The sequence below is a fragment of the Biomphalaria glabrata genome, chromosome 2 (assembly GCF_947242115.1).
Source record: "Biomphalaria glabrata chromosome 2, xgBioGlab47.1, whole genome shotgun sequence".
NCBI classification, from domain to species: domain Eukaryota; kingdom Metazoa; phylum Mollusca; class Gastropoda; family Planorbidae; genus Biomphalaria; species Biomphalaria glabrata.
In genome coordinates, this window is record NC_074712.1 from 41,243,704 (window position 1) to 41,258,751 (window position 15,048).

General features: G+C 35.2%; 1 protein-coding gene across 4 annotated transcripts in view; it reads left to right on the forward strand.

The window, feature by feature from the left end:
• The window catches only part of LOC106054441 (MAM and LDL-receptor class A domain-containing protein 1-like), a 54,735-nt gene that overhangs the window by 37,008 nt on the left and 2,679 nt on the right, over nt 1–15,048 (forward strand). For all 4 annotated transcript variants that reach the window (XM_056020577.1, XM_056020580.1, XM_056020578.1 and 1 more), the window contains 6 exons: nt 9,112–9,264; nt 11,113–11,189; nt 11,718–11,900; nt 13,181–13,265; nt 13,465–13,611; nt 14,280–14,545. In XM_056020577.1, coding sequence (XP_055876552.1) covers nt 9,112–9,264; nt 11,113–11,189; nt 11,718–11,900; nt 13,181–13,265; nt 13,465–13,611; nt 14,280–14,545 — 911 coding nt within the window. The remainder of the gene's footprint in view (nt 1–9,111; nt 9,265–11,112; nt 11,190–11,717; nt 11,901–13,180; nt 13,266–13,464; nt 13,612–14,279; nt 14,546–15,048) is intronic.

Genomic DNA, 15,048 nt, shown 5'->3' on the forward strand with positions numbered 1-15,048 from the left:
GAGAGAGAGAGAAAGAGCGAGAGAGAGAAAGAGAGAGAGAAAGAAAGAGAGAGAGAGATAGAGAAAGAGAGACTTTATTTGTGACTCGACACTTGTGTTGACATGGTTCTGTACCTGTTAGCAACCGGCCATCTAAGAAATGCTGATCTAATCGATGTCAGCCTCAGTTGAGTCTCACGTACCCGCTGTCTCTAGTTGAATGTCTAGATCATTGTAAAAGTATTTGTTGTAACAAACTTCCACAAGGTTTATGATTTCTTGTATTTTATGTTTCCTTTATTCAAACATTTTGACATGTTGACTGGACACTTACAATTAAAATTACTTTCCTCCATTTCCACATGACTGATAATTTATTTAACGAAAGCTAAACAAATGAGGTATCTGTATCATTAGTATGTGACTGAAATGTTATGTGATGAAACATTTTAAACATATCCGGACTAGGTAGTGATGAAAACTCCATACCTTACGGACCAGCAAACAACCCAGGACCGGATTTAAGTATGTGGACAGATTTTTTTGTGGAGGCCCCTACACTTTTTCTAGGCCTAAAGCTTCAAAAATCCACTGAATAAAAAAACTAATATCTAAAAGAACGCCATATTATAAAAGAAAGAGAGCAGTTTTAAATTCAATTGACATCTTTCTTCATTTGACAAAAAATAAATTAATATGCATATTTTAGTACCAAAAAAATTATTTTAGGATTACTTAATGTAGGAAATCCGGAGTATGCTACAAGCAGACTATAAGTGGACATTGTTTTTTTTTTAACTACGACAGTGTTGCCAACTGTAAGATTTAAAGTATTGTCGGTAAAAATGCGAAAAACAAAGTACAACAAAACAACATCAAACATTTTCCTACCCTACAAAACATAATTTTGTTTCGCTTGTGGGTGCCCCTTTCTTGTGAAGGCGCCTGGGCAGAAGCTACGCCTACCTTCCACTAAATCCGGCCCTGAAACAACCATTGATAAACTATATTTTCCAAAACGTCTCCGGACTAAGTTGACTTCTAAAGGATCCCATTCTTCGAGATAATTTACAAATTGAAAGCCTAAAACTCTAAAAGGAAAATCTCTGACGGTAACGTTGAAATGAAACATTAAAAAAAACAACTTTTTGTCGAGTGTAATTCTTGGAGACGGTTTCGGAACCAAAGAAAATGCCAGACTGCGAGGTTTTGACGTGTCTAATGGCACCACTATCCATTTATCTCCATTCTTCAAAGCCGACATCTTTAAACAGTACATTTTTTACAAAGTTTATATCAAGTCACTCTGTGTGGTAAAACGTCTGTTCACGTTATTTCTCCCACACCCAATCTCGGATCAAACTGAAATTTTGCACAACTATTTCTTTTACCTGAAAAAAACAAACAAAAAAAAAAAAACAAGAATCAATAAAAAAAAATTTAACCCAGTAGTTAATTAACTATTGGTAATTAGTTATTTATTTTGGTATCGAACAAGGTAAGAAATTTTTACTTGACTGATAAGGCAGTAAAGTTGAATTAGTTCCCTTTATACTTTGTAAGAGAAAAATTTGAATCTAACCATAAGTAATAAACTTTCTATTTTCATAAACATTTTGCAGGCACAGTGGTTAGATTATTGACTTGGGGAGGCTTTATCCCTCGAGTTCAAATTCAGGTCGTTCACCTTATCTTTTAATAAATGCTTTGAAAAGCAATCACACAGATACCCCCCCCCCTTTTCTACTCTCCCTACTCCCCTCCCAACTGGTCCAGACAAGTGATAGGATCAGAGCGTATTCAGTGAGAAAGGTAAAAGCAAGATATTGTTTAATAGCACAGATGTAGATTATTCGTCTAGATCTAGTACACAATGAATGACACAACTGATCCGAACTGATACAACTACGCTTCATTGAAGCTTATTTTGTAAAAGTATTTTTTACGTTTTTCTTTGTTTTGTTTTTTTGTTTTGTTTTTCTTTTCATGTTCAATGATAGATTTATTTTCTCTCTCTCTCATTCTGAACCAGATTTTTAAAAAAGAAAACGTTCTTTATTTTTTTAATCAAAAAATAAATCTAGTTCTAGTAGTTTATAATACAAGCATAGTCAAAAGAGTTCGTTTTCCAGACAAGTAGCATGATCTCAGTGAAGAAAATACAACAAAATCTGTGATAACATTTACATTAGGCCTACTCGCTAAGGCATGTAGGTATGTGTAGAGCAGGGGTGGGCAACCTTTTTCTACCGAGGGCCGCATTAAAAAAATTTGGGGACTGGCGGGCCGCTTTTTTTTAATACTCCCAATTGAGGAATTACAACAGTTAGCAATTTCTTGAACTAATTTTACGAAAAAAAAAATAATTTGTTATTGTCTTTTTACATCACAACATTTCACCACTAATGTACAGTTGTACTTAATGTGAAGCATTTCACTGTTTACATCCGTGCATAATGTTCTGTAACTGTAGAACTAGCTTACTAGTTGATTTGTTCTTGCGACTGCTGTCAAATCACAGTCAGTGAAAATCGACCTGTTCTAACACTTCATAATTTTCAAACAAACGAAATAAAGCGTGTTTACAGATGAATTAGGTTCCGAATAATGTGACAGCTTCGCAGCAAAGTTTTCTTAAGTATGGGAGCTTCTGACAGTCATGAAACTTCTATGGAAGAACTCACTGGATTTACTCTTTCAGATCATAATTTACGTGGAGATATGTCATCTGGAGCTAAATCAGCTTCTGCATTAAATGGTGAGCTGAGGGTATAGAAAACTAGTTCCAAGTTCCTGACGACTTAAAATTTGCTTTCAAATTCCACAATCAAGGAATCCAAATAAGTAGGCCTATTGTAATTTCATCAATTTCACTAGAAATAGTTTCACCTTTCAGCTAAGGAAAATGATAAAACCTGATTTCACTCGCTGCCTCAAGAAGTGGAATAACTTTGTTTGAAAAGATTTCATTTGTAAACAAAACATTGCAATGTCTCCAATGAAAAAGCAAACAAACACAAAGTCTTCCACTCTTCATTAGAAATATTAGTAACAAAGTCACAGTCAATGTCCTTCAATGAACCTAACTATTTCTTCCTTGAGATTCCATATTCTTCTAGGCCAGCGGATACTACTGTGTAACCGAACATCGGAATGTTTTGTTCTAAATCTTCAAGTACTTCTCGGAACTGCCAGTCAAGGCCGGCAGATAATTGGAGGCCCTTGGCAAAGTGAATTAGTTGGCCTCAAATAAAATTTAACAAAAACAGCGACAACAGTAAAATTTATAAAAAACACATTGTACTTCAACAATAACATTGATGACAAGTTTCGCTATTTCTTCTCTAAAATAATAAAACAGTAGTACATGCAAGGCCCTCACCAATTGGTGACCCTAAGCACTTTGTCTATGCCTAAGGCTGGCCCTGTGCCAATATTAAGATCATTGAGAAATCAATTCCAACAATATATTTGATATTCAATGCTTTATTTTATTAAAAAGCCTGTTTTTCTTAGTCAAAACACGAGCTCCATTAGTTGATACACTTGCCATCTTGTACAAGCCGACCCAACACTTTCAACACAGTTTTTGATAGAATTGAATAAATACTGGCTTGTGTTGTCTTTGACTGAATGTTTCGAAATATTGCCATTAAGAATAATCTTCGTTTACTTTAAACTTTTTAGAATGACGTTTAAAGACAATGTTTATTTAGCCTCTTCATGATAAGTGATAAGATACAAAAGTTTCAATAATTTCTAGATTTATAGATATTTACAATTATTTATTTAAATATATATTTACATTTTTATATGTGTATTGTGTGGGAATACCTGATTTCTAAAGGCGTCGGCGGGCCACATAAAACACTTCGGCGGGCCGCATGTGGCCCGCGGGCCGCATGTGGCCCGCGGGCCGTAATTTGCCCACCCCTGGTGTAGAGCATTCTGTTGCTCATCTTCCACGTGTAACCTAATTCTGATTGATCGGAGAGGGACAATTTTGCAGTCAACAGTTTGCATAACCATATTTGGTTGTTGTACTTTGGACTAAATGTCTTCTTTGTTTTGTTACTTTCTGATATTTCATCACCATTTCTGGTTTGGGCAATGTGTCTGCTTTTTTTTGTTCCAGATTTTCTAATTGCCAGCAATTCCTATAAAATCAGTTTGTGATGAGATATTCAGTGTAATGACAATTTTAACTTTCATGGACTTGAATTGTGATTTAAGAGATTGGTTTCTGAAGGCTTCTAATTGTATGATTTGTATGACAATCTGTTCAATTTCTTAAGGCTTCTAATTGTATGATTTGTATGACAATCTGTTCTATTTCTTAAGGCTTCTAATTGTATGATTTGTATGACAATCTGTTCTATTTTTCTTAAGGCTTCTAATTGTATGATTTGTATAACAATCTGTTATATTTCTTAAGGCTTCTAATTGTATAATTTGTATGACAATCTGTTCTATTTCTTAAGGATTCTAATTGTATGATTTGTATGACAATCTGTTCTATTTTTCTTAAGGCTTCTAATTGTATGATTTGTATAACAATCTGTTATATTTCTTAAGGCTTCTAATTGTATAATTTGTATGACAATCTGTTCTATTTCTTAAGGATTCTAATTGTATGATTTGTATGACAATCTGTTCTATTTCTTAAGGATTCTAATTGTATGATTTGTATGACAATCTGTTATGCTTCTTAAGGCTTATAATTGTATGATTTTGTTTAACAATCTGTTATATTTCTGTATTTTCATTCAGCTCGGGGTGTTGTGGCCGAGTGGTTAAACGTTTCCGAAACGAGTTGTCTCAGGTTCGAATCCCGTGGAAGGCTGGGATTTTGAATTTCGGGATTTTTAGTTCGTCACTGAGTCTACCTAACTCTTTTGTGTACCTGACATTAGTTTGGGAAAGTAAAGTCGGGTGGTCATTTTGCAGGCCACATGACAACCTCTTAAGCCGTGGGCGACAAACATAAATAACCTTTACATTATCTTAAAGGTCTGAGAGATATACCTAAAATTATTTTTTTTAAATCGAAGCAATTGCCCTGGCTTGTGTGGTTTAGTAACTCACATGTCATCCTAGACATTTTGTTTGGTAATCGACTAGTTCTCAACTTGTTTGTTTAATCCTAAAAGTTGAAGTAGTTCAAGACAAGACAAGATACCACGTGGGCAGTTTCACAATCTCGTTTTTTGTGTGTATGTGTGCGCGCTAGAACATGTAAGCGCCGTTTCGGTGTCCAGTAGTACTCACGTAGTAAAATAGTATAGTGACAAGCACTTCATTTAGTGACGGTACGCTCAGCACTCTCAAAACACTGAAAGTCTATCCGTATTGTTTACCTTCTGACTCTGAGAACACCAACATTAGACAACCATGTGGCTACGCTTGGTTACATTGTACGCCTTGTGTCTGGGTGAGTCCAACATGGTGTAATAACCAGCTCTTAATCAAACAATGACATAATATCAGTTCTTTTAGAGCAAGTTTACTTTTTAATTACAAACTTACAGAAAAAAACTTTTTTAGACGAACTACTCTCATCTTCAAACGTGTTTTACACGAGCTCTTTGGATGAGAAGTTTAATATTTTCAAGCATTTTATTTATATCATTTCATAGGCACGTTAACTGCACACAAAATCAATACGTTACAAATGTCTACTAATATCTTTGAAAAGCAACAACAGTCTGCCTCAAACATTTCTAATATGAATTTTTGTTGTTGTTTTTTACCTTTTTTTTCAAATAAATTTGATTTTTTTTTTTTAAATTTAAAAGTCCAATTCAATTAGAGGTTAATTTCAATCTGTAGCCTTTCAAAATGTGATAATATTTATAATTCTTTGTCATTGTTGGTAAGTGCAAGCCGTATTATACTTAAATTAGCATTACACATCGTTGTTTTGTTCTCACACTTTATATTGCTAGTTAGGACCGTAACATTCCAGTTTTTGTAACCTCTAATAAACCAAACCACATTTTAAAAATTTCCCCAAACATACTTTTGGACGTGAATTATTGTATGTTAAAATGAAATGACCCCCCCCCCCTCATCCCTTTCCTGCTCTCTCTTTCTTTCTTTTTTCTTCCTTCTCCCTCTCTCTTTTCTTCTCTCTGGAACCTAAATTTTGTTTTATTTTATCCTGTGCAACGTATTTTCTCTGACATAGACTTTTGACTTGATTTAGAACGACCCGCTTTATAACGCCCCCCCCCCCGAGCAACACACACACACACACATGCTTTTGGCCCGTGAATTCTAATATCACTTTTAATTATCCGCTCCTCCTAAACAACAAAAAAAGTGAGTACTGCGTACAATCTCTGACTTTTTTCTCATTGCGTCCATTTAAAAAAGTTAAATATCAAAATGGATTGTTTTATGCAATGTCTACTCAAGCAAGTTTCGCGCCAATGAGCGCTCTTGAAATTTACGCACAAAAAGAGTTGAAATAATCCCCAAACACGGAAGAAATTTTAATCTTGTACTTTTCGATAGTTCTGCTTTAAAAAAAAACAACATATTGTGTTGAAATTGAGTTTGAAAAATCGTTTCCATTAAATTCAACCTCTGCGGTTTCGATCGTGACAATAGCTTTGTTGTTCTATACCTCGGGCAAGTAATTACAAGATACATTTTCGTATATTTTTGTTCACGGCAAGTGGGACAATTATTGATAGGTGAGTCAGTAAATGATGGTCCTGTATATTGTTTAGACAATTACATTAAATACCTTGGAAAGCTTTTTAAAAGCTAAGATTTTATGCAAAAATAAATTTCTTGCTTCATAATGCTGTCTTATCAAATTAGTGCGTGCAAGAATTCCACTTAAATTTTTTTTTTTAATTGATTAGTGGAAAATATTTGGTTACGTGCTAATTTTTGGTAAAACATTATCTGCTTCAGTATACTTCTTTTTCGTACACTTTATAACGGAGTAGTCTGGTTGGTGGAGAAATGAATGACCTTTCACTTATGTTTCAGACCGCTAGATGGAAATTTAAAAAAAAGAATTATAATTTGTTAAAACAAAAGTAATACTGTTCTGTTTCCCATTTTAGCCCATTACATTTATAGTCCTCCATACTAGAATGTAACTAATTTGAAGGAACATTTTTAATTTCTAAGAGATTAAGATAAGAAGATAAAAGCGTAATTTATAAGAAAATAATATTTAAGCGCCTTGAGCCTACAATTTTATTTGTGAAATTTTGTGTTTCGCTTTCTCCGTTAAATTGTGAAGTATTTCCATTTCAACCGTCTTTAAAAAAACAAAACAACTTAAACTTTAATTGAAGGCTGAATGTAAACCCGTTAGCATGGAATGGATATTTTACAGACCAATTTTTTGGTTCACTTGGGATGGAGATTTTTAATAAAAAAACAACATTGATCTAGATTTGTTAAAGTAGGCCTAATGATTATTGTTTAGTAACTTTAGTAGCTTCAACGTACACACAGATACAAGTAAATTATAAATTAAGTTTAGTAACTTAATGTTACATCTCTCTTCATTGGCTAACACTGTTTACAGCAGGGGTTCTCCACATGTGGGTCGCAACCCCCTTGGGGATCGATTCCAGGGATCGCCTAAGACTATCAAAAAAATATCATACAGAAATAATGGTGATTTTAAAGACGAGTTTCTTTCTTTGCAAAACTGTTGAAACAACATTAAAGCACAAGATCTGCTAAATTATTATTATTATAAAAAATAAAATCTCGTTGAAAAGTATTTGTAATGTCTGCAAAGATGCTGCTCCAAGTTGGCTTGATTGTTGGTTTGGATTCAACTTTTGGTAATTCACCCAAAAGTCATCGGAGCTTACTATATAATCCAACGACAAATATTAGTCATTTCAACTAGAATAACAAGAAGTAATTAAAAACAAACTATGTTAGCCCTTTGAATTTTGTGAATTCTAGTTTTTTGTTGTTTTCAAAGCGTTGTAATGAATTTGATGAATCCAAAACTATTCTGCTATTTCACTTTCAAGTGAGCTCACGTCAAGTTCGAAAACTTTTTTTTTCATTTTTAATAAGGAAACAAAATGGCAGGTTGAAGCGCTCTTTAACGATGAATTTGAACTACAGCAACGAGTTAAAGTTCCACCACCATATCTTTGCGAAATAGTATTTTTAAAACTTGTTAAATACAGAAGGACATTTGATGCATAAGTTCACATTTGTTCTGATTTTTGCAAAGACTGATATAAAATTCACGATCTAGTGAAACAGAAACAAACTCAACCTTTGCAATGACGTTGTGGCTTTTTCAACAAACTGTCGCAACATTTTTGTAGCTCTGTATGACTCAATTCCTAGAGCTAACCATGTTCAGTCATTATGTTTTCTAAACTGACGCATAAGTATAAAATCATGAATAGAATGAACAGGCAATTGTTAAGTAAATAAATACAACTCACAAAAACCGCATTTATTCGCTATTTAGGTATTACCAGAAATACTTAGTGTTTCTTGATTAAACATACAGCTTTGGCGATTCCTATCAGTTATTGCCATATTGATTTTGATGTTATACCTCACCCCCAAACAAGACAAAAACAGATTTTACGGTTGGGGGTCGCCGCATAGTGGGCAACTGCAAAAAGAGGTCGCGGTACTAAAAAGGTTGAGAACCACTGGTGTACAGCAACATTTTCAAGCGCGTGCTTCAACGCACACACAGATAAAAGTACATTATAAATTATGAGAATACAAATTTGATTGAGATTATAACAGCAAAGCCTCAAGACTTTTGATAACTAACCTCACTTGTTAGAACCTATTGTCTATTGTAGTTTTTTTTTTCCAAAACTGTTCCGTGGAACCCTAGTGTTCCGCGTGGCCTGAGTAGGTGTTCCACAAAGTACTGGAATAATTAACTAGTAGGTCAGCACGTGAATTAATCTCTCTAAAAAATAAGCAAAGGGTTCTGCTAAATGCTCTGAATGTGCGAAGTGTTCCGTTAAGGAAAAAGTTTGGGAAATACTGGTCTATTGGATGCGCTTTGGACTGTCGTCGATTGTCTCGGGTTGTTATATCTGTTAGCATAGTAAGCCTTAGTAAACAGTAAACAAAGTCAACTGTAACTTTGGATGTTTTTCATTACAGTTGGTTTATCAGAAGCCATTCAGTGCAACTTTGATTCTGGCTTGTGTGGGTTCTTCCAAGATAGACAAGATGACATGGACTGGCTGCTGAATATGGGCAAGACCAGTACGCTAGAGACAGGACCTGATTGTGATCCGCTAGATTGCCAGAATGGTAAATCACTGAATAGAAAATAAAAAGGGTTCTAATATTTTAGGGCGCTTATCCATGTATATGCCTATCTCTGAGTTCACTTCCTACAATGAGGAGCAAGACAGAAGTGAGAGAGAGAGAGAGAAAAGGTGAAGGACGCTTTGATTACATTCCAAGTTTGTTTTTTTAAATGACTGGATTTCTGTGTTGTAAAAGAGAGAGAGAGAGAGAGAGAGAGAGAGTCTTTGAGCTATAATTTAAGCTACTATGCTAAAATGACCTCAATAAAAAAAAAATTTAGATGGCCGTACGACATTCTGGTAAATCTTAGCAATTTATGCATAACTCTAAATATGATAAATTAAAAGAAAAACATGTAGATTGGGAGCGTGTTGCTGACTGGTGAAGCGCTTGGCTTCCAAAAACGAGGGCCCCGAATTCGAATCTCGATGAAGACTGGGATTTTGAATTTCGAGATTTTTAGGATGCATTGAGTCCAGCCAACTCTAATGGGTACCTGACATTATTTAGGGAAAATAAGGGTGGTTGGTCGTTGTGCTGGCCACTTCACTCGTTAACCCTTGGAAAACAGATGACCTTTACATCATCTGTCCTATAAATCGAAAGGTTTAAAAAAAAATGTATGCCCCAAAAAAATTTAATTACAGAGAGAGAGAGAGAGAGAGAGAGAGAGAGAGAGAGAGAGAGAGAGAGCGAGCGAGATTTATAGTTTAAAATTTTAGTCTTCAATGTGAGACAGTAGTTTTACACTTGTGCTGGATTCATCTGAATCAGAGAACATAGTCAACTCTCTACAAATATTTGAATTTTATCTTATGAAACATTTGATACACCTACATACCAACCGTTTCATTGCAATTTGTTGACCAAGGTTGCCCATAATTTAATTCGTTTTTTTTTTAAGTAAGAAAATGTAGGTGCCTTTATTGTAAATAGGGTATTTAACAGCAATGTAAAGCCTTTCTCTTTCTGTCGCGAAGCGATTGTAGATCATCTCATATCAATTATTAGCTATGATCAAAACGATGTCGCCCATGTAGCAGTCCCCCCCCCCTTCTCCATGCAACTGATGTGTCCAAAGGAACGACAAGTGGTGATATAGTTTTGGATCAGCTGCCAGTGTGGAGAGTATTGAGTACTGCAAACTGTTAAAGGTCGCCGGGTCTTGATTTTTCCTCAGGGTTGAATGCTGAAGCCTTTCTCTTATTTGGGTATAGTTGCAAGACAGGATAGGTTTGAATTCTGAGTTTTTCTTCTCCTTGGTGGATAGCCAGCTTCCTACTAGAAGCATATTATATATATATATACTGGTTTAGGCGCTAGTTACTTGTCTTAGCCCTTTCTCCTGTTAGTGATAACAGTTCCGCCGGACCCAATTTCTGAGCCACACGTGAAGGCCAGGAGTTGTCAGAGGCTATTTGAGACGCATGCCATTGCAAGCATTTTATAGTAAGTGCAGTGTTTATATTCATTACCATTTCCAGCATTAACAACCTCACGAAACCAAACTTTGATAATACGTATCAAAAGAATTAGACTTGCAAAAAAAAAGCATTAGTTAACATAAAAGCAAATGTTTAGTCAGTTTACTTTTTTTTTTAAGTATGGAGAGTCACTAAAGATACGTGCTAGTTCCAAGTTAAACATACCTTGCTGTTTGACTAGCTATGAGATGGTCATTGTTTCTATCATGTTCTCCTTTGTATCTTGCCTCTGAATCTGGTATTTTTGTGTTTAAGGTCTATGGAATCTCTGCGCGTAGTGTCACTGTGTATATGATGTTTAAGTGTGTTTCTGTGAATGCCAATCAAACATTTTTAATTAATAAAATGTCCTTACACTGAATAGGAAAGTATCTGTACATAGAGTCGTCCAGACCTAGAATGATGGGGAACAAGGCTAAACTGAGAACCCCAGTGCTAGGGGTAAGTTAAAAAAAATGTCAATTTTAAGATACAGTAAACAATTAGTTTAGAATCAACTTTAAAAAGTTAAGAACGAGTGCAGTAGTCATGGTTATGCAGACCCAGCTGTAAACTACACATTATTTTCACAATGCTGTTAATAACTGTTATATAGTGGATGTCAATGTAAGTTCTATTGTCACCATCCACACCTTTCTTTTGGCAGCTGTTTCAAAAGTGGTCAAGTGTCAATTATACAATCTCTCCTTCTCCTTTGGAAGCCACTTGCTAGGCAGTTGTAATCCAGTGCGGGAAAACTGATGCCCACCTACTATGCCTACTAACATCCTGTTAATCTTGAATTTTTGACATCGCTTAATTAGTTCTTAATAATTTTTTTCAGATTATCTTCATTAAAAAATATATAAGCCTATTTAATAGCCTATCTCTCTAGTTTGTTGAAAAGTTGCCTTTTATTAATTATTATCTATATACTTTCTTTTCTTCATATTATCTATATGATCTTATCAATATACTATTTATTACCAGGGTGAAGGAAGACGCTGTTTGACATTTTACTATCACATGTTTGGTGACCACATCGGGTCACTCACAGTCCGGATGGTCAACATCATCTCTGGGGTGGATCACATTCTATGGGCTGCTTCGGGCAATAAAGGCAACCAGTGGTTTGTGCAACAGGTGGACTACTCAGTTCAGGAGGCTCACGAGGTAAGGTCATTTTTAAAAAGAGATATTTAGTTCAATCCATTTACCAAGCTAGGCAATCTTATGTATTTAAGTTATACATACTAACCGAGCAAGGAAATCTTATATGTGGAGGTTAAATACTTTAAATGAGCAATGTAATCTTATAGCTTACTACACTAACCGAGCAATGTGATAGGCTACGAAGTTTGTATACGTTATTTCTCTAACACCCAATCAAGGATCAAGTTGAATTTTTGCACAATTATTTCTAGTACCTGACAAAACAAGAATTAATTTTTAAAAAAATAACCAATTAGTTAATTAACTATTGATAATGAATTAATTTGTTTGGTATCGGGAAAAAAATCGTACTCGACAGATTGGGTTGGAAGTTGAATTAGTTCCCTTGAATAGGCTTGAGCCTTGAGTAAACAAGTTTTTTTTATATCTTTAAAAAGCGATCATGGTAACATTTACACAGATACCCCTTTCTCTCCCTCCCCCCCTTTTTTTCCAAACTGGTCCAGGCAAGTGATAGGATCATAGCGCATTAGGAATTCTAAAAGCATGAAATTGCGCTAAACAAAAACAATTTTTAAAAAAATACGATTTATTATTGTTAGTCTGACTGTACTCTGGCTGATCCAAACTAATGGATACAATTAATAGAAGCTTTTTTTTTTTAAAGTTTTTTTTTTTTCTATGTGGTGAATCACCAATATTGATTCCCTCCCTTTTCTTCGAACACGTGCCTATTATAATAGAGCTCAACGAAGACAACCGATTAGAAAATGCCACTCAATATTGAAACACTGCTTAGGCCTACTTTATCTAACAACTGAGTCTCAGGGAGTGAGAGAGGAATTTAGATTTATGTAGAAACTTAATAGGAGGATGAAAAAGATCCATTCGTCCATCCCAGTGGCGCTACAGCCCATGAAGGGCTCTGGCCTGCTTCAACACATCCCTCCATTCAGATCTCACCTAGGCCTTTCGTCTCCATACCCTAACCCCAAGGTGTTGTAGATATGCATGTACATCATCAATCCATCGCATTGGGGATCTGCCTTTGGGTCGCCTGCCTTTTGGTTTTTGCTTATATACAATTTTCGCTCCTCTGTTCTCTGACATTCTTTCAAAGTGACCTGTCACTATCGGTGGATCTTTATACAATATTGAATATGATATATCTTATGGTTAGTGCGTGTCCTCCAGCCTGTTTCATCTTGTATGGAGAAGGTAGAGAAGAAAAAAAAGACAAAAGACATTGACATTCAAAGTATAATTCTCCATCATCACAGGTATCGTTTGAGGCATCTGTCGGGCCAGGTTACAGAGGGGATATCGCTATTGACAGCATTGAAATTGCTACTGGACGCTGCCATGGTAAATGTTTTGTTTACTGTTGTTTCTTAAATTTTTCTTTTATTACACAAAATCCAAAGCGATTTATCACTTAATTAACTTGAAAATAGTATTACTTTTTAAAATGTTTTCATGTCTTTAAGTTTACATCAGCAATTTTTTATCACTTGAACTCATAAGGGCGGTAACAGACTTATTTCTTTTAATTATCATTGATCAGAGTTGCCGAACTTTAACTGTAGTTTTACTGAGGACTTTTGTGGCTGGGTCAATGCCCCAACACCAGGAGATATGCTGGACTGGACCAGACACAGGGGAGAAACTGATACGTCTGATACAGGACCAGAATCTGACAGACTAAGTCCAGGTAAAACTATATTTGAGCATTTTTTCTACACATAGAACTAGCGTCATACTGTAAAACCTTGATAATACAGTTCCTGTGTATTGTCCTCTATAGTTTGTGTTAATGATTGTGTTATGTCAACTAATAAATTAGGAAGTGCCTAAATCAGGGCTTAAAAAAAAGTGATATGTATTATAGTAATTGTGGTTCCAATTCAGTTTACATACCCAAATAAAATATCCATGCTGATAATACTCAGTTTCTAAACTTTGGTTGTTGGCTAGTTGTTTAGTAGCCAATGCTCGGAGTCAAAATCTGCAATTTTATATATTTTAATATTTTAAAAATGTTTTGTTTTTGAATTTATGTGGCTTTAAATATGCTTAACTTTTCCAAAACAATAAGGTGGATGCCTTGTTAATAGGAATGTTTTTACAAAGTCAGTCAGACAATGTCATAGTCTGAACATATTTATTAGTTTTGTCCTTTTACTGATGTCCTCATGCTATATCTCTGATGAAAAACCAAATGGGGTTTTTACTTTATCTTTGGCTGGATTACTAGGGAATACCTTTTATTGCCACAATGTCGGTGAGAGTCCTGGACAGTATAAGAAACACGAGTCTTATTTAGCTACTCTCACATATGTGCCACAAAATGTTCCAACTTATTGATATTTTATATTGCAGGTGGCTACTATGTTTACGTGGAGTCTTCAAGAACGATAATTGGTGACACAGCAAGATTAGTCTCCCCAACTGTGTCATACTCACCAAGTGGCTATTGTTTGCAGTTTTGGTACCACATGTACGGTAGGACCAGCGGCAACCTAACAGTGTACACTCAGACAGACATTGGTCAGGAGACTATCCTATGGAGTGCCTCAGGAAACCAGGGCAACGATTGGAGAAGCTTCAATGCTAATATTACCAACACACATGGTCGAGATTTTAATGTAAGGATAGACTTTACCATGAATGTTTTAGAAATGATAGATTGATAAGAAGTTGTAATTATCACTGACTTCATTTCATAAGGCATGACTGTGTTTTACTGCGTATTGTTTGTCATTGTAAAGGTAATTTGTACAAACTTTGATGAAACCATTTTATAGTCCTTTGTTGGCCCTAGTCCTCTCACAATCTCTCCTCCCCCAACACCCACTAAATGCTTCCAATAAGAAAATATCCTGAAGCTGATTGTCCTAAACTGGAAGACAACAGTCGAATGATAACAGAATACCAACATCTGTATGGACTTTGTAGAAGTTTGTTTTTAAAATAAATAACGTGCACTGTTGGATCAGTCCAAGATCAACAATACACTGAATACACTGATGATGAACGAAATACCAAGACGAATGGGGATCGAAGGTTTGAACCATAGACTTTTAACAAACAATAGAAAATGAAGCTGAATATCACAGACCCCCCCCCCCCTTCTCTCTCTCTTTAAAAA